Below are 20144 nucleotides of genomic sequence, written 5' to 3' on the forward strand. Positions count from 1 at the left end.
GTTGAAGGGGTTCCAGAGGGTCCCCAGACAAACAAAGAGGAATCACATCACAAATATTTAATCAGAGAGAAGTTAATAGTAAGAAACTGTTATTAAGACTATCATAAGCAGTGTATAACAGTGTACAGGCCTTTGGAAAGGTCACAGTAAGTCCTGATGATTTATAAATCAGTGCCAGTAGAAGTCCTGGCTGTCTGAGACAGAGGACAGAGAGGACAGAGGCAGATCTGACTGTTGGCAGGTCAGTGGGAGGGAGGGGATGACGCCCCCCAGCGGAATTAAAGGGACACACCCTCGTTCTCAACTGCACAGCATCCACACTGGCTGCATGCATGATGCACTCTCATATCATGCATATATCTTACTTTATCAGACAAATCACTATAATCTTCCTATACTATTCCTATAGGGACTTGTAGTATGTCTGTGGTACTCAGTAGTGAGTTTATAGTGTTGATAATAGTGACTTTATCAGGCTTTATGGTATTTTTGTATCTCCTATGGTATTCCTATAATATTCTTATAGTGTGTCTGTGGTACTCAATAGTGAGTTTATTGTGACCTTATGGTACTTTATAGATTTTTTTTTTAAATTCCCTATTGTATCACTATAATATTCCTATAGGATATTATGGTTTTGCTCTGGTAATAGTATTCCTCTAAACTTTATCATAGGATTAATAGTTATTTTCTGTTTGACATGTTATAGCTGGTATGTTATAACTGACTAATGACTTATATGGTAGGCCCATCGCTACATGAATCTTCATGATTTTAATTCATAGACTACATCATACTTATTTTCAAACTGATGTAAGTTATGAGAATATGAGGATAGCAAGGTAGGAAAGCATAAATTAATGTATTTTTTTGTGAAAATATAACTATGATATTTGTTTGCCTGCCTTATTATGATCACTAATAGAGGTCACAGTTCACCCACCTTTTTATAGGCCTATACTGTTATATAATAACATTATATTATAATACTATACATTTCTATATGGACTTCTAGTGAGTCTGTGGTATTCTTGTGAGGTTATAGTCACCCTATTGTACTTAAAGATATTTTTTAATCTATTATGGTATCTTTATAGTATTCCTATAGGGACCTTATTGTTCTTCGTGGTATTTTTTTCTCCTATGGTATCATTATAATATTCCTATAGCACTCCTGCAGGATATACGGTATATAGGCCTAATAGTTAACAGCTTCTCCATTATATTTGTAGCCTATCGTCAAATTTGCAATAGGATTCATGTAGTTCTTTGTTCTCCTCCATGATGTCTGCAGGTTAAAGTGATCACATCTGTCTCAGTGTGGAAGTTGGGAGTGAGCACAGCCTCAGATATGGATGGCTGCCCAGCTCCACTGTTCGTCATCGCGTTTTTTACAGCGTGCTCCTGCGTATGCATGTATGCGACCGATGGGCTGATTTCATAACGTGGGGGGGAAAGAGAGGGATGGGGGTTTGAGAACGGATGAACACCGGACCCGGTAGGCTTTATGCACCAATAGTGTTATCTTCATTCCCCGGCCATGCAGACGATGCACTAGAGGAGATGCGGTAGGGGAGGCTGCTGATGCTGATGCTGCTGTCCGGTCCGCTGTTATTCGTGTCTTGAGCATCATCCCCGTGACGGCCAGAGAGATCGAGCACCGGAGCCACGGACACCGCAGACCGGAGGATACCGGAGGATAACGGAGGATGGAGTTCAAGCAGCTGGTGGAGGCGGCGGAGAAGTGGTGCTCCGGTAACCCGTTCGACCTCATCTTCGCCGAGGAGGACGACGAGAGGCGGCTGGACTTTTACGCAGAGCCCGGCGTCTCCTTCTACGTGCTGTGTCCCGGCGGCACCGACAATTTCGTAAGTGTGTCCCTGCAGGGCCTCGCTCTCTCTTTCTGTGTGTGTGTGTGTGTATGTAGGTGTGTCGAGGGGGGGTGGGGTTGTCCCGGTTGGTCCCGGTTTTCCAGCTGATGGATATGGGAGAGGATAGAAATTGAGGGGGGGGGGGGGGGGGGGGGGGGGTGCGTTAGCGCGAGCTCCGGCAGGAGTGGAGAGGATGATGTCATCTCAGTTTGACTGCCCCCCCCACCACCCCCTCTGTCGTTGATGTTTTTGCCGGACCCCCCCGCCTCCGCCCCCCCCGAACACACACACACACACACACATACACACACACACACACACACTCTCACACACACTCACCCATCATCACCATCAGTTGTGATAACCCGCTGAACCACACCAGTGTCAAGCCATCTAGAATTAAAAAAAAAAAAAAAAAAAGAGGCATGAGGCCCTTCACTTTCAAAATAAAACCCTTATGTACCAACATACTGTAGGTTGCAATGTATTTGGGGGTAATACAAAGTAGGACATTGAAATAGAGAATAGCTACACTTCAGGAGGATCATAGTATCATAGTTGTTTTTTTTGTTGTTTTTTTTCAAAATGCCGTTTTCAAAGCACAATTTTATTCATAGCCATAAAGGCCAATGCAAGATGCTGCCAAAAAATCACCAAGAGTCAAACTCAAACCTTTTACCAGACTGTTTTGCAGCTAGAATTTCACTCCATATCTAATCCAATTCCACTGAGTTATACAATATGATTCAATATTCTGATTTTATGCACACCCAAATACTTAACCATTCTTTCTTTTCCCCCAAAAGTGACACACACTACACTTTTATTTTGAAGGCGAAACGGCCTACATTCCGGTCTTGTTCTGTCTGCCTCTGTCTGACTTGACACCGCTCTGACCAGCACAGCCTCCACTAGTGTACTGCAGCACTGTTATTGTCTCTGGGCCCTGAAGCTCCTGAGTGCAGACCCGCCCTGCTCCCTGCTCCCTGCTCCCTGCTCCCTGCTCCCTGCTCCCTGCTCCCTGCTCCCTGCTCCCTGCTCCCTGCTCCTGCTCAGTAACAGCAACAGAGGCTAATAGGGGGCGGGCACCAGATGGGAATAATGACCCGCGGCCCAGGGCGTCTGTTCTGTCAATAACACATTATGTCACACCACACCGTGCCTGTGTTATGCAGACCTCGCCTGCTCTGGACTGTCCCACAGACAGCAGGGCAGGACGGCTTTAGGAGGGGCTTTCCAAGGCTGTTGATGTTTTCATGTCCAACTGGGGGAGAAGAGTAGAGAAATCCAGCTTCTGCATGTTTAAACCCTCTGAAAGTATGAATGTCTTCTTATTTACAGCAACAACTTAGGAGACGGTTGCATAAATACACACACATGATGCACACACACACACACACACACACACACACACAGAGACAAACACACACACACACACCATTAGGTACCAGGATTGGCGTGTGTTTTGTTGCCGCACAGCACCTTCCATCTTCCTCCATTTTTCTCTATCTCACTCTCTATCAGTAGCTCTCTCTCAGTTGCAGCCCATACACGCACACACACACACACACACACACACACGCACACACACACACACACACGCACTCCTCCGCCTGCTATGCACTCCCCAAAGGCTGAGACAATCAGGTAGAATAACTCTCTCTCTCTCTCTGCAGGACTCTGGAGATCCAGTTACCCACGGTCGATCAATAGCGCTATCAGCAGGGGGCGTCTCCCCTGCTCTCTCTCTCTCTCTCTCTCTCTCTCTCTCTCACACACACACACACACAGCCTTTCTCTCAGTTTACCTTGTTTTTTCCCCCCCCAGAACTGTGTACACCCAAAGCATCAGTCTGTTCTTTCACTAGAGGGCACTGTGATATCAGCTCTACCACAACAACAGTAATAGCTGCTCATCATTGTCTCTCGCTCTGTAATTTTCCTCTGGGTAATTCCACAGGGGCAGACAGACACGTATTGATAATGTAATATAGCATGGCCTTTAGACTCTAATTAAAGGCCACCAAAAGGAAACGGAGAGGTAATTGCTCCGGTGGCTGGGTGGTTTATCAAAAAGTCTCGGAAACTGCTTTGAGGTATTAGCCGACAAGTTGCAGTCAGTAATGAGGAAGTTGATTTTATTCTGATTAGAAGACTTCCTTCTTATATTAACTACAGCTTATGATTGAGTTACTTTACTTGCCAGAAAGGATGGAGTGAACCTTAAGCTCAAACTATTTATCAACCCATTAGTCTTGAAGCCCAGGTTTGAGCTACTGATAAGTGTGTGTGCACACATGTGTGTTTGTGTCCATGCTTGTGCGTGTGTGAGGCAGTTGTTTTGTTGTTTGTGTTATTCGCACTGCTTTGCCTCCCGTCCTTGAAGCATTTTCTTTTCTATCTGGGTCTAATTGCTCCGTTCTACTTTCCCTGTGCCGCGGTGCCCCTGACCCAGCTACACTTATTTTACTTCATGACTTTACTTCCCGCAAGCGCCATGTAACTGATACGGCCCACAGTAGGTGACACTGGATGAAGAAGGTGTGGCAGTAATGCACTACCTGGTGTACGGTTTTAAATGTTGGACAGGGATGTGGCGGAGGGTAAAGCCATCCAAATCCAGTTTATCCACCTTATTGTTTGGAGGAATAGAATTTGCCCACCTGAAAAGGGAAGACAAGTCTCCCTTTGTGCCCCAAAGGTCTTTATTTTGTAGGAGTATCCAAAATAAAGGCTTTTATCACTACATTACTGGTTGGAAATGATGCGTGGCAGAAAGAGTAACATTTGTTCATCTGTGTGTGTGTGTGTGTGTAGCACGTGTGGAGTGAGAGTGAGGACTGCCTTCCCTTCTTACAGTTGGCCCAGGACTACATCTCCTCCTGTGGGAAGAAGACTCTGCTGGAGGTGCTGGAGAAGGTCTTCACGTCCTTCAGACCTGTAAGAACACACTAAAGGGACAAAGCTATGGGAGTCACAGTCTGTTAACACACTGCATGATAACCACAACACACTCATCTCTGCTTACTGTGTAGTTACTAATCTAACCCTGATACAGTCTGTTTTCTTTTGTGTGGACAAAATGTCACGCCAAACTCCACTCAAAATCTGCCTATTCAATGTTGCCTTGCTTAGCAGCAAATACATACCTTGTAGAACATAACTTAAGAGCTTTTATGAATTGTTAGGGTCTTCTGGCAAATTCGGCCTACCTGTATCCACCAAGCAGGCTCTTATTTCAATAAAATCTAAAGTTTTGGAGTTGGTTCACACTGCTTCCTACCACCCTCCATGCTGCATTTTGGTGGAAGAAGACTGGGGGAATAGCCACTGACCTACCTAATTAACATATGAACCAATTCCAAAAGTTGAAATTGCATTGAAATAAGTGTTGCTTGGTGCACTGAATCTATACTGAATTGAAGTGTGGATCTTTGGTGCTAAGCGCTCATTGCTGTGATATTTCTGCACAGCACTTCCCAGAGATCACCTGTCAATCAAAGTGCATCTTTATCTATGGGTGAATAAATGGATATCTATGTTGATGCAGTTTGAGTTTCTGTAGGTGGCGCTCTTTTCTTTGTCTGTTCAGCCATGGTGGCTATCACTGCTCATGCCAACTACCCAGTTCTTCTTCTGTTTATTTATAGTATAAAACACATCACTTCCCGTGTACCAGAAGGTTTTACCCAAGAAAGATCTACCAGGCACCGGATGTTTTGAACAGCAAATGTAAAAGCTTTCATGAACTGGATATAGATTGGATCACTATAATGTTACTAATCAGTGATAGAGAGTAACAAAACAGATATTTATTTATATGAAAATGTCAAGGATTATTACTCTAGCCAGATTGCCAGATTTTTTAATGGAGTTTGGCATGACAAATGTTGGCTATGTCTACTCATACACACACACACACACACACACACACGTCTCTAACATACCCTTCTTCTTTCTCCCTCTCCTTTTAGCTCCTGGGTCTTCCAGACATAGACGACGACAGTTTCGAGCATTACCATGCCGACGTGGAGGGGGAACCAGGGGCGGACCACCAGCAGATGGGGGTCAGCCAGCAGTGATGAGCCCCAAGAAGAGGCCTGCAGCTGGGGTAGACCTACCCAGAAGCCCCAGGCCTCAGCCCATAGGCCCAAACACTTAGCAAGTCGTCTACACACTCCTACGGCACCCACCGGCCAAACACAGACATAGACACAGACAAACACACACACATACACACACAAACACACACACATACACGCAGGGTTCAACTTGTTAAAAATGCACCACCATGTTCTTGAATGTCTCAGTGGCTTTGCTTCCCAAACAGTGCACTCTGTTGCACACTGTTCATACACACACACACACACACACACACACACATAGACACAAACACACACACACACACATAGACACGAACAACTGGGCAACCTGAGCAGTTGCCATGTACAATGCAAGTTTATCATAATCATTCACCATCTGGTTAGTTAAAGTTATACAGCACAGCAATATTACCATCCGCCTCGGCTGGCTTTGTTATGCAGCAGCAGTCAGATAGTGCCACATTACGCACTTCCCCCCCGTCGCTTTGGAGATGAATGTGGCAGATAACCCAGTTTCTCTGCCTGTCTGTTGACACAGAGGAGCCACAAGAGCAAGATGAAAGATGAATGTGTGAAACCTGCGTGCTTGTGGCTGCATGTTTGATGTAGAGGGCGTTTTTAAGAGGCAATCGCAGGGATGCAGATAAGAGAGGCGAAGGAGGAGGGAGTGCCGACGACGTAAAGCGATAGAACTCTCCACATAACGGAAGGAAAGAAGGTGGGGGATTTTGTTGTTTGACGTTGATTGAGGTGGGACGCGCCTCATATTTATCCTGTTTTAAAACATTGTCACACACGCCCACTGACACAGTTTGCCATAGCAATGTAGGTGACAATTAAAAGCATTTTACACACTCCCATGTGGAAATAACAACATGTACAGCATTGCAGCAGTAGGGGATCATTTTCTTGGGGGGCATCCTGAGGACTCACAACACCGCATAGCGTTAAACGTCACTTTCGCGGGGAAGTTTTGAATCAGACGTTAGCGCTGTCACATTCACTGTCGCAGCCAAGGTCCGCGCACCCAGCTTAAGGCCTTCCCTGCTGGGGTGACTCATGCATCGTCACATGACACACACCGGTTCCTCTCTGCATCCCGTAGTCTTCCTGGTCGTTCCCGGTAAGCTTCCTAGCCCCCCTCCCTTCCCTCCCTCCCATCCTCCCTCCCTCCCTCCCTTTGTTTCAGACTGGGCAGGTTGAAACACTAATCTATGGTCAGACATGTGCATGACAAACGGATACGGCGAGGAAAGCTGATTCCCGTTGGCTTCAGATCTGGGACCGTGGACGGCTCTCGAGCCTAGTCCATTGGGATACATTCCCCAAGTCAGCCAAAACCTCTTTCACCCTCTTAGTGTGTGTGTGTGTGTGTGTGTGTGTGTGTTTCATTTAATGATTCCTTTAGAGGTTTTCCCTTCACCATAAATTTGAATTCATACGTGCACACCCCGAAAACCCTGAATGATATCACAGGGAGGAGCAAATATTTGTTGTCAGCCGACCTCTGCCCACCCTATATTTCTAATCTGACAGTGTGTTGTGCACTGCAACGCTTCAGGCCCCCGCCGCCCCCCACCACTCCGCCCTGCAGCCAAACACATGCAAGTCAGTTTCAGAGGTTTATCTTTAGCCGGTTTACTTTGGCTTGCCACTGTTTGTCTTTTTATTGGCTATCTGAATGTTTCTCATGCTGTGTGTTTTCTGTTTGTCCTCCGATGTGTGTGAAATTGTTCAATAAACCGTGTGAACAGAGGCCTTGCGCAAGTGTTTTTGTTCTTCTGCCTACGTGAAGTTAATGTAACACAAAGCACCTAATATGGAGGGCTTTCAGATGACCTGCTGCTCTGCCAAAAGCCTGCTGGTGTTACTGGGTTTGACGTCACGCCACCACCTGACGCACCCACACAGAGCTGCGTCAAGTTAGACAGAGTTAGACAGGATGATGCCGGAAGTGAGCCGATTTGGCCTACAAAATAAAAGCATAACATTTATGAGCGTTGAAGTGTATTTCGTGGTGGCTTATTCTGGTTGACGTGACACAGTTTACTGGATCCCCGCTTTAAAGGTATAATTAGGTATAATTGTGCCTATGGGTTACATTTACTATTACAAGATAATACATCCACCTAAGTTTTATGGTGTGTGTTTTGTGTTTGAGCCCTTGTGACTTTTTGACAGCCTATTTCATACAGTATATGGCAAGCACAGGGCAAAGCCAGGCTGACATGGCACCACTTACTGGAACTCCCACTCTATGGCCTAACAATTTTGCCACAGCTGTATCTTAAAATCGACAGTTTTTAGATTGTAGACATTCCTCTAAGTTTTCTCACAGTTATTTTTTTTTAATGTTTAAGTCATTCAGTGTTAATTATTTAGCCTTATATTTGCCAATACAGAAGGCACTTTTCCATCAGTAAATACCATGCACCATAACATTCACTTTACATTCTACATGCATTTAGCTGACACTCTTATCCAGAATGACTTACAGTCAGTGAAACAGTAGAATAAGCTTCAATTCCTACATCATTAAAAATTGAAATAAAAAAATTAAAAATAAAAAAAACAGGAGTGCAAAAAGTCAGTACAATATTCCTGTGACCACAGAACGATCATGTAGCCTAAGGGCAAAGAAATAGAATAGAGCTAAAGAGAGAGACAGGGTGATTTATTTCAGTATGCACTATAATCTTTTTAGCATTAATTTTACAGACACAAAATTTCACTCCATGTTTTAGTAATTTACCACAATTTGGTTTTGTACAGTCCAATATTTTTTTTCAGACGTGACAAATTGTTTTTATTTTGAAGGCAAAATTGCCTGTTTTCCGGTTTCACGCTGGCTCACTCTGGCCGGCTTGACGCTGCTGCCTGCAGGGGGAGGAGGGCAATCCCTGCTTTTATTTTTCCTTGCAGACGACCACAGTGAAGCACAAAAACAAACTTGAACCCGATGGGCTCTGGGTCAACTGTCGAGTTTATTCCCTTGTCTGAAGAGGAGGAACGGAAGAATTTGAAGTTGAAGTATTAGATTCTGCCTCAGCTGCATGTTGCTGACCACAGGGAAGGGCTCAGACAAGAAAAACGACCGTTTGGAAATTAATTTATGCGTCAGCGAGTGCGCACTTTACGCACAGAGCGCACCGTGAAACTTTAAGATGTTGGATCACGTCGCCTATTGTTGTTCGTGTGTTAGGTGTCTGTGGCCGATGTCAGTTCTTCAGGATTCACTTTAACCATGCGTCGCGGCTAAACATAACAAGCGCATAAAAAGCGCACTCAAGAAGTGTTGTTTATTTAACAGAACGCAGCATGGGTGCCAAACAGAGCAACCCGGCTTTTGACGGCAGGACCCGGGCTTATTCCAGCTCGGACCTCCCATCTGGAAACTCCAACGGGAGGGACAGGATCGCGGGGTTCAGGTACACCAATGGCCCCGATGGGCCCCGGATCCGGTACACAGGTGGAGGGTCGACCAGCTCCGGGCTCAGTATACCGAGCGGCGGCAGGTCAGGGTCGCACGGACTCAATCAAAGTCTCGATGACACGGACGGTGATGACGAGGGCCAGCTGTCTCCCGAGGGCCACAGGCTGCTTATTGGGTCCCTACCGGCTCACCTGTCCCCTCACTTGCTGGAAGGTAAGACGATAAGCTTAGTGAGACTTTCAAATGCATAATATATTCCTATAATATTCCTGTAATCTATGGTACTCAATAGTGATTTTATCTCCTATGATATTCCTATAATATTCCTATAGGGATTTATAGTGTGTCTGTGGTGCTCAATAGTGAATTTAAAGTGACCATATGGTACTTTATGGTAATTGTTTTAATCTGCTATGGCATAGCAGATATCACTATAATAGTGATATTGTATTCATACAGTATAGGCTATTATAGTTATAGTTTTGCTGTGATATTTGTATAGTATCCTTCTAAAATGTGTATAGGATTACACTAGTTACCATACTTTTCCATTTGACATGTTATAACTGGTATGGTAATTACTGACTAATGACTCTGGCTGCTGTATTGCAGCCACAGGTAGCTGCACTGCATGAAGCTTTTCTCTTACAGCCTTTCACTGGCGTGTTTATCAATGTGGCTGAGAAGGAAGAGCGCATGCATGTAGGTCAGCAGATAAGAACTTCCTGCTGGTTACACATTGCCTGACACACACACACGCGCACACACACACATACACACACACACACACACACACACACACACACACACACACATACAGTATTTCTGCCTACGCTGAAGCAAACTTCCTGAATCTCTATTTCTCAACTGGTGAGTCGTGTCCCAAACCACAGGTAACTTGGTTACCAGCACCCAAACTGACTTCAACTTTAATTTCAGGACCTTCTCGACCTTCTAATATCCATAATGTGTAGTATTGCTGAAAACAAAAGCTTCTATTATTTCACTTGTGTCTTCCAGTACATCTCTGTTGGAGTTCTTGGAAATGACTCTTCTCCCATTTCCTCGTCTATGACAGTGTAGTCAACAAGAATAAAGTTGAATTTTAATAGCACAGATACAATTTCCCAGATGAGGAAGTGTAATCATTAATAACCTCATCACTGATAACCTTTGCTCGTCAGATACAAGTGGTCGTGACTCTTCAAGTCTCAGAGGCTGACTGTGTTTACAGGCTTGTCCTATTTCCCCCCCTCCCATGCCAACACATGACCCATCCACGATGTTCACATCACACACTGGAGTCATTACTGTGTCTGCGTGTGTGTATTTGTTTGTGTGAGCGTGTTTCTATGGAACATTTTCTTCTGTGCCACAATCAACAACAACAATTGATCACATCTAATGATAAAAACGTCTACATCTACAAACAACAACCACAACAAATAAAGAATGCTCACATCATCAAATAATGAATATCCACGTCAAATAATGAAAAGCCAACCATCATACAGTTTATGATAACTGTATCATACTTTATGAAAATGTTCCAGTTTTCTGCCACTTTTCTTCCGCCAGCAGTGTTAACATGTTAAACAGCAGGTTAGCTTATCTCAGGTCAAACAGCTCTTGCCCTATTAATCTTTGCTCAGCTGATAAGACACCCAGGGTTGGGAGGCTGTGTGAATGTGGGTCAAAGTATTAATTAATCATCAAATCACTTAATTAATTTATATGCACACACAGGCACTCGAGATGAAGACAAAAACATGCTCTCGTGTTATAGAAACTTGTGTTAAAGAAAGAATGGGTGACATTTTCATCTACATAAATGTCTGTTTTGCTACTTTGCTGCAGTAGATTGTTTACTACAGACAGAAGGCTGCTAGATGGACATGTCAGGGCATGTACTGTATAAGAAATACAAGATGAAGCTTATCTATACTGTCCCACGGCCTCTCTGTGTCTATCAACAAGGAGTGATGGGGGGAGACATGGAGCATCTGGGTCCTCAACCTCCCGTGTTTGTGTGTTTCCTCCCAGGGTTCCACTGTCCTGTGTGCTCCAAGTATGTGGCGTCGGACGAGATGGAGAAGCATCTGCTCATGTGTTTCAGCAAAACCCACCTGGCCTACAACAGTAAGAGAGCGGAGGGAGAAAAAGATACTCAGAGCTGGAGCAGTTGGTCTTCTCTCGTTTCTCGGTTTTGCTTGTTCATTTTTTGCTCAAAATAGGCGCAGTTAATGACGAATGTAAATACTGGTGCTTCAGAGAGCAGCTGGGGACAGGCTACTTCTCTCTTCCCTTCCTCTTTTTTCACCTGTTATTGTTGCTGTCACCTGATCATGAGGTTGTTTAACTTGCACTGTTGCATCAACTGATCCCCAGGCCCTATGGACTCAAAAGGAATTTTTTCTCAAGAGCTAATTATCCACAAAAATACATCTATACTAGGACCATCAGCAGTGCAGCACGTAAAAGATCAAAGCAAACACAACTATGCAGCTGCATATCTACATAGCCACCCATACACATGCAGACCAACTGTGTGTGAGCACCTGCATAGTGCACATACATGTGCATACAGACAGTGCAAACGCATGCATGTTACTGGTAAACATACACACAGACTGTATTTCATAGCTTATCTGGGGCGTCCAGGTGCATAAACATCATGCATGTGGCCCTCCTACCCACACACAACCTATCCAAACATTTCCAAAGCACAGTGGAACCGGTCTACATTAGATCAGCTACACAAATTTATTCTAATATGTGTGCATGCGTGACTACAAACCCAGTTACTCCAGTGCCCCAGGTATTGACAGTGGGGCCCCACATACATGTGAATACACACACACACACACACCCAAATATGCAGAAACACATGGAATACACAAACGTTTGTTCTTGTCCTTCCTTCCAAGCCTTAGAAATTAATTTCTAAATACTTCATCATTCTTTTTTCTCACAATCATCTGACCAGAATGACTTTTTCCCCTTTCATTAAAAAATGACCCTCAGATCAGAGTCACTCTCAACACCTTTCATCTGACATTACACAATAACACACCCTACTGCATACCTCCCCGTTTTAAAGGCTAGTAGAGGAATTAGTGCTTATAATCTAAGGTTAGGTGTAAAGTTTGGGCTTGGTGTCTGAGGCGGCTCTGTGCTCAGCGGTCTGTCTGACGGTATTGTCTTTCTCAGAGGACATCCTGTCCAGAGACTCTGGGGAATGTGCCATCTGTTTAGAGGAGCTGGAGCAGGGAGACACCATCGCCAGGCTGCCCTGCCTCTGCATCTACCACAAAGGGTAACACGCACACACACATACACACACACAGAGAGAAAGAAAGACAGAGACCCCTTTTCCACTTAGCAGTAACATGCGTCCTGGGTGGACAGATTGTAGTTGGATAAAGAACCCAAACCACATCCGGGGAAGATTAGAGACACATTTGGACACACTAACACCAAAATGTAAACACAAAACATCTCCATTCCACATATAGACGTTATAGAAATGGAAATGAACCAAATCACACAGGTGGCAGGCAGCTCGAATAGCAACATCCTTGTCAAAAAACAGATTGTAAAGATACCGGTGGAAGCGAGACGAGGCGTTTACTGTCAATTTTAAAAGGTGTAAATATGAATGGTATTACGAGAGGAGGTGATTTGAACTGCAGTCTGTGTTTTAATTTATATACCAAAGATGCATTTTAATGTCAGGCGTGAATGTAATCCAGCTAAATAATGAATAAGACGCAATCTGGGTACAAGATGCATGTTAACGGCAAGTGGGAAGGGAGTCAGGGGGCAGTTGAGAGTTGCTTTTCACGAGTTCTCTTCTTCTAAGCTTACACGCTCCCCTCCTCTCCCTCTTCCAGGTGTATAGATGAGTGGTTTGAGGTGAATCGCTCGTGTCCGGAGCATCCCTCCGACTAGTGGCTGCTGGAGTTCGGTTTGGATCGACTGTAGCTCGCTGTGGTCTGCCGTGTGGCCTGACCTCATCTCAACACTGTCCGTGCCAACCGAGCATCAGCGCTCCTCAGGGATTGTAAGACATTACTGTGTACAGGATTATTCATATTGCCTCATGGAGCAGCAATGGACTACAGAGTTGTTGCTCTACAACATGGGATGTTCAGAGGACCATCGGCGGAATCAGTTAGTCTCCGAATATGAAATGAACGTTACTTATGCCCCCTGCTGGCCTGAAACAAGCTCACGCAACCTGGGAAGCACAAACCCTGATGTTATCGAACTGCTTTGCTGATCAGGGTGTGTTTTACAGTAGAGGACTTGAACAGGTTGACGCCTGTTCTAGAGACTGGATCATAAGGCTGATGCTGTACAATGTGAAAAACAACCCTACAGAATAAAATGATATCAGCTTTAATGGATGATTATCTGGATGTTGACACTAGCCAGAAAATAGATCATCACTGTAAAGCAAAAACAGGGCAAAAATGGCTCATAATTAACTTCTTTAAACAATCATGTGTCCTAGACCAAATAGACTAGTATGAAATAGGCTCTGACAGACCTTATTGAATCACTTGTCCATTCAGAGCCACAGTCGTGTGATTATATACAGTAGTTTCGTGGTGGAATTAAAGTTAGACTAAAACATATCTAATGATGATTCAGATTCTAAGGAGAGTCATAATATGCTGCTATGTCACAGGTGTCTACTGGAAAGTTTTCCTGTAACCTTTGAGCCTTTGTTTCATTGTATTCTCTGTTTGTACTGCAATGAATTGCACAAAAATAAACGTTTTTGTCCTCGTGTCAATTTACTGCATATAATTATTTCATCCAAACCTGCTTATATCAGCTACATTTTTGAGTTTTGATAATTGACAAGACATATTGTTTGGTCCTGAATGCTCACCTGATGCTTCCAAATAGGTTTCTGGCATAAAATGTCAAGACAAAACTTGCCATTCTAAGGAATAGTAAGTTCGACACCTTGCCGTAGAAACCCAGCTGATGCCCATGTTCTACAGTCTTCTCCCCATGAGACCCCGTTTCCAGACACCCTCACCTTGCTAAATCGACTAGAACAAATATCTCAATTATTACCCAACCTATGAATCAATAGGAGCATCTGCTAAATGCCTAAATGAAAAGTATTGCAAGTACATTGTTGCTGTTTGAGAGATCACTCAACACAACGGAAGGATGAAGGACGGAAAGGAGGGAATCTTTTGTAGGATCACTCCCAGTGAAGCTCTGAACCACCGGTTCATTACAATGAGCCACCTGGCAGACAACATGGACGACAGCGCTCAGTAAGTATCCGTGCGTGTTTGTGTGTGTGTGTTAATGCAGTTAGTAGATAACATGAGTTTGGATAGATGCTTGTTTGCATGGACAAATGGATAGATGGATGGGTTGATTGACTGATTGGTTGATTGACTGAATGATTAATTGATAGATGGATGGATTAATTGACTGATTGTTTGATTGATTGACTGAACGATTGACTGATTGATTGATTAACTGATTGTCATGTTTCTGGAGTGAGGCCTGCATGCAGGTGGACTCACTGATGGAAGACCCCAGTGACATCCAGAGCCAGACTGAAGAAGAGTCCAGCGACGGGAACAGCGTCTCTGATGCCAGCTCTTCAGCCTCCACAGAGTCTAATGACCAGGAGGCAGCATCCATGAAGTCTAATGATGAGGATTCAGCCCCCGCTGAGTCTAAAGACGAGGAGGCAACCTCCAGTGACTCTGAATATAACACTCTCTACAAACATTTTGCCAAAATAACCCTCTTCTTTGAAAAGCCATTTCAACATATCACCCTCACAAGAAAAGAACAAATCAGGATTTTTCTCTTGCATTTTTTCAAATGCAAGAGAATAAAAAACAAAATGAAATTCAACCTCAACCTCCCATTGTTTCATATGCTGGAGAAATAGTTTTTCCCTGAAGGAGCTTATGTTACACTGATGGTTATTTCTAGCAATGTGTCATAGTTCTAGATTAGAAAGAATTGCACTAATTTCTTTAGACTATGTTTTCTGAGACTGAATCCATCCTCCACCCTGAAATCCATTGAGATTCTGTTAAGACCTGTTATCAGCTTTTGTGGGCTAAAAAGGCAGAATAACAATTCTGAATGGCAAATAATGCTCAAAACTTATACCTGAATATGAGATCTGAACAGCACAATGAAATGTTGCTCAAATATTTGTCAGTGACACAACTTAGCTCTGATGAAACATAACTTCATAAAACTATAGAGAATATATAAATATATAGGCTATATATATACATATTTATGAAGTTATGTTAGAGCTAGATTGTGTCACAGATCTCATATTCAGGTTGTATATGTATGCACACATAGTAAACAAGAATATATAGACATACATAGTAAACAACAATAGTAAACATAGTCGCATTTGAAACATTAAGTTTGAGCAGATGAGACGAACCATGCATGTGACGTCACCACCTACATTGTTGGAAGACGACTGCGCCCTAGTGGGGAAAAAGCAAACTGTTGTTTATCTTTCTAGCAGTGAATTTCAGGCTTGAATTCAGAGCCCTATCTTGTCTGGGGTAAAATACAAATGAACCAGTCATATTATCAAATGCTTCATCTCCACTCTTTAACTCCTCATGAAGCAAAGGACTGAAGGTCCAATTGGTTTATGGGAACACTGTCAGGTAAAGAGTCTGTTGTTATGCAGTGTGGTAGGTATGAGCAGGGAGGAGAACAAATGAAAGAAGGATTCAGAAAGTGCCAAAACAGTGCCAAAACAAAGGAAGAAGTGTTTCTGGGTATACATCACAGAATTAACAGTTTACATTAATGTCCTTTTTCAACTTTACAAGATAATGATTTGCTGGGTAATATCGGTGTATAATTTTAAAAGAGATCTCCCTTGAAGAGGAGGGAAGAAGCAGGCCTGTGAAGCAGGCATTCCAATGTACCCGTGACGCAATCACGCTGCGTCTGTCGCTCGCTGACGTGCATAGGACGTATAAACAACGATCAGGCCAAGCTAGCGCTAACGTGTTGTGCTTAGTATCTTAGTAGCTTACTAGCTACTTTTTTACTTGGCAAATCATTATTTATCACTCTGTATAGCTGTTCCTTTACGGTAAGTGCTGCCATTTCAATAATAGATTATTTTCCTCCTTTAAAGTTTTCCTCCATTCCTCTTCCAGAATGTTCAGCTAACGTTAACATATCCTAAGCTAGCTACCGGCTGTCCGATAGCTGGCTAACTTGGTCACCATCACTACTAACGTTAACATTATAAAATAAATCTTTTTTTTTTTTACTAGATGTGTAAAAACGTTAGCTTCCCTACCCTCTTATTACGCACTATAACAAGTTTTGTTTTTCCACAGTGAAAATTGACAGTGCAGGATCAAGATGTCGTACATGCTCCCGCATCTCCACAATGGCTGGCAGGTTGACCAAGCCATTCTGTCCGAGGAGGACAGAGTTCTGGTGATTCGGTTTGGCCACGACTGGGACCCAACATGCATGAAAATGGACGAAGTACTCTACAGCATAGCTGAAAAGGTTTGATTAATCTGTGACCTAGCCTATCCTGTAAACTCTCTGTGTTACGATATTAGCATTGGCTAACCCTTGCTATCCACCATAGCTGGCCAAGAACATGCGCAATAGCAACATCTTCTGGCTTGTGGCTAATTTATAGCTTCATATTTTGACTCTGTTCGTTGTGGATATGGAATCATACAGTAATTATGAGGTTACAGGCTGCCAGCTTTACTTTGGGGATTATTTCATATGGAGTGAAAAGCAACGAAATTGTACAGTTTATGTAATTCAGGCAGCAAAAATATCTGAAGAACTCACATTTAAGCAGTTGTTTTAGTAGGCTTCACATAGTTTTAATATCAGATGACTTCTAGATGTGTACAATACATAAACATCACCAGACTGTCTTATTTCCAGGTGCTCCTCCAGCCAATGAATCATTCTCAATATCTATCAGTGTGGATGGAAGATAAATAGTCTGGTGTTAACAGCTTGTAACATTTACCCTTCTAGAAATTACAAAAAAAAATGATGCACAATACTGCTGCTAGACTGGGCATTATCTTTACATTGTACTATTGAAATCCACAGGCATCTCTAGACTGTTAATTGCCTTGATTATTCTTTGCTAGTGATCTTCAGGCAATTGTTGCCACAATTACTGTACATTAGCCAACAGTGACAGTAAACATTTAATCAGCTGTGACCATCACGCTGCCAACAGGGCAGAATATTGCAATGAGTGTAACAGGCAAATTCTTAATTTGCTAGCTGCAGTAGCTACCGCTTATCAGTTTGGATCATCATTTAAGTAACCCATCCAAATGGTAGTTTAGTTTATATAGATATCAACTATTTTGGTGTTATTAGATATTTAGAAACTACAGCCACGTGTCTGTAAATGGCACACAGTCAGCTGTTATGACCAACAAGGACTTATTACAGCCTATTACACCATTACAGCCTTTTGGTTTGACTATGCACTGAAAGCATCATGGGTTTGCACATTTCAGAAAATCCCCTATTCACTCCTGGGTCTTTGTTTAGGATACTGAAGGCATTCTCTAGTTCAGAGTTTATACAGGCTACTCAGCTGATTCAGGGTTTACAACTATGTTTCCCATACTAAGGTGCTGTGTGGTAATACATTACCCTCCATTAGCAGTTTGTAGACAGTTTTCAGGATATGCTGCCCAAAGCTGTTCAGCCAACCAAAATATTAAGGCATTGCAATAATTTCTTGAAGGTGTAATGCATATTCTCTGACAAGCTTAATCTATTATTTAACAATCCTGACGTTTTAAGCATACTCATTTTGGAGATTTTTTGCATACACTCAGACTTTATATATTGGATATTACAGGTAAATAAAAGGTCATAGGTAAGGAAAAGGTAAGGTAAAGATAGTACAGAGATCAAAATCTCTGTACTATCTTTAGCATTCCTCTTAAAGTGTAGGTCATGGCAAAGAATACAGCAAATTGCCTGCTAGTGTGAACAAACCAGCTACTGTCATTTGTAATATCTCCAGTCCAGCAGAGGTGTTTTGTTGTTTTAAACCACCAACGGGAAACCGACCTTTGCGCCATTATTGCGTGGCTCTGCCTATGCTATAATGTTGAATGGACTTCTTCATTCATAATGATGTCTGAATGGCTTGTTGTAAGTATATTACTGTTGCAGTAATGTTGTACCGCCCCACATCCTGACAGGTGAAGAACTTTGCGGTCATTTACCTGGTGGACATCACAGAGGTGCCTGACTTCAACAAGATGTACGAGTTGTACGACCCCTGCACCGTCATGTTCTTTTTCAGGTGAGGCACTCAATAGCTTTGACTTCACAGTAAAGTAAATGAACCTCAATGCTATTTCAATGTGATGTCACATGACATCATGACTAAAACATTTTTAGTCTGTGTGCCCAAACAGATGAGGAACTTGCTTACTTTAGGAAGCCCCCTTCATAAAAAGTCTCATATAAAGCCCTCCTTGCTTTCATCATTATGGAGGAACTAAAACCACTGTTTCCTCTTTCCCAGGAACAAACACATCATGATTGATTTGGGCACCGGCAACAACAACAAGATCAACTGGACCATGGAGGACAAGCAGGAGATGATAGACATTGTTGAAACAGTTTACCGAGGGGCAAGGAAAGGAAGAGGTCTGGTGGTATCGCCTAAGGATTACTCTACAAAATACAGATATTGATTTTTTTTCTTCCTTTTATGTGGAGTCCAGTTGTTTTCCTGATATGTTGTGACATGATTGCAACAAATAGACTACAAGTTGCAGAAGTCGAGGAAGATTGTCTTTTTTTTTTTTTTTTTTTCAAGTTTTCCTCATCACCGGTGAAACAGGACAATTTTCTTATTTTGTCAATAAACATTATGACTGTGATATATAATGCCAGTTTAATTAAATGTACTTGTGTTTTATGTGAGTGCACTACTGATTTCTTCAAAGACAAGGTGTTTGTTTTAAAAATGAACAGAGTTTTTCTTTTTGAGGTGTGAGAAACCAGCGCTTAAGAATCCAGACATGGTGTGCAATGCTAAAAAACTGATTTACATTATGTTGTAAGAAACATGGGCAGATTTACAATTTTACGAGTACTGCTACAAAACTGCCAGAAAAACCAAAGTTGCGTTGTGCTTTTTGCCAATTAGGCAGGAGAATCTGACAACACGGCTACAGCATGTCAAACATGTCAAAAACCTCTCTAGCATCAGTAGACAAGATGCATGAAGCTGATGGATTCCTCACTTTGTATCGCTGCATCTTCCTAGCCCATCCTAAAGTGCAGTGCAGAGCCAGTATTGATGTCACTTCTGTCCATATTGGCACGACGATGTTGCTGTGTGTGTGCATGGCGCTGTGGGATGGAGAGGGTGTTGTTCCTGATTGGTTTATTCTTATTTCGTTTTTTTAGAGATGGTGACGTACAATTTACAAATGTTTGACAGTATAGCCAATCTGTTGTGTGATTATATCAGTCTCAATGGTGTTGCCAGGCCCCATATTGTCCTTCAGCCCTACTAAGAAATCCATTATGTGAAGCAGTCATATTATGCATGATAAGGATGCTACAATTCATCTTCCTATACTTGCTGTTTCAGAGCACTAATGTCAAGTGAATGTCACAAATTATTTAGTATATTCTAGGAAATTGCATTCCACAGCCTGCCTGACAAAA

General features: G+C 42.8%; 3 protein-coding genes across 3 annotated transcripts; all 3 read left to right on the plus strand.

The window, feature by feature from the left end:
- Nucleotides 1–1709: 1709 nt before the first annotated feature.
- mturn (maturin, neural progenitor differentiation regulator homolog (Xenopus)) lies at nt 1710–5953 on the plus strand. The gene is made up of 3 exons (XM_071902310.2): nt 1710–1868; nt 4689–4811; nt 5846–5953. Exons 1-3 carry the CDS (start codon nt 1710–1712, stop codon nt 5951–5953), a joined length of 390 nt encoding a protein of 129 aa, XP_071758411.1.
- A 2943-nt stretch (nt 5954–8896) lies between these two features.
- On the plus strand, nt 8897–14208 carry LOC139914100 (E3 ubiquitin-protein ligase znrf2-like). Its single transcript, XM_071902302.2, has 4 exons — nt 8897–9620; nt 11451–11546; nt 12618–12723; nt 13301–14208. Exons 1-4 carry the CDS (start codon nt 9293–9295, stop codon nt 13356–13358), a joined length of 588 nt encoding a protein of 195 aa, XP_071758403.1. The 5' UTR covers nt 8897–9292; the 3' UTR covers nt 13359–14208.
- A 2191-nt stretch (nt 14209–16399) lies between these two features.
- txnl4a (thioredoxin-like 4A) lies at nt 16400–19374 on the plus strand. The gene is made up of 4 exons (XM_071902307.2): nt 16400–16533; nt 16787–16964; nt 18659–18762; nt 18988–19374. Exons 2-4 carry the CDS (start codon nt 16812–16814, stop codon nt 19157–19159), a joined length of 429 nt encoding a protein of 142 aa, XP_071758408.1. The 5' UTR covers nt 16400–16533; nt 16787–16811; the 3' UTR covers nt 19160–19374.
- Nucleotides 19375–20144: the final 770 nt, after the last annotated feature.

This window comes from Centroberyx gerrardi, chromosome 19 (genome assembly GCF_048128805.1).
Source record: "Centroberyx gerrardi isolate f3 chromosome 19, fCenGer3.hap1.cur.20231027, whole genome shotgun sequence".
NCBI lineage: Eukaryota > Metazoa > Chordata > Actinopteri > Beryciformes > Berycidae > Centroberyx > Centroberyx gerrardi.

Bases quoted from the DNA above. Each gene is read 5' to 3' on its own strand.
- mturn (XM_071902310.2), top strand. From the start codon at position 1,710: ATGGAGTTCAAGCAGCTGGTGGAGGCGGCGGAGAAGTGGTGCTCCGGT. The intron at 1,869-4,688 runs GTAAGTGTGTCC...GTGTGTGTGTAG, and splicing joins CCGGCGGCACCGACAATTTC to CACGTGTGGAGTGAGAGTGA. The intron at 4,812-5,845 runs GTAAGAACACAC...CTCTCCTTTTAG, and splicing joins TCTTCACGTCCTTCAGACCT to CTCCTGGGTCTTCCAGACAT.
- LOC139914100 (XM_071902302.2), top strand. From the start codon at position 9,293: ATGGGTGCCAAACAGAGCAACCCGGCTTTTGACGGCAGGACCCGGGCT. The intron at 11,547-12,617 runs GTAAGAGAGCGG...TGTCTTTCTCAG, and splicing joins AACCCACCTGGCCTACAACA to AGGACATCCTGTCCAGAGAC. The intron at 12,724-13,300 runs GTAACACGCACA...TCCCTCTTCCAG, and splicing joins CTCTGCATCTACCACAAAGG to GTGTATAGATGAGTGGTTTG.
- txnl4a (XM_071902307.2), top strand. From the start codon at position 16,812: ATGTCGTACATGCTCCCGCATCTCCACAATGGCTGGCAGGTTGACCAA. The intron at 16,965-18,658 runs GTTTGATTAATC...ACATCCTGACAG, and splicing joins TCTACAGCATAGCTGAAAAG to GTGAAGAACTTTGCGGTCAT. The intron at 18,763-18,987 runs GTGAGGCACTCA...CCTCTTTCCCAG, and splicing joins ACCGTCATGTTCTTTTTCAG to GAACAAACACATCATGATTG.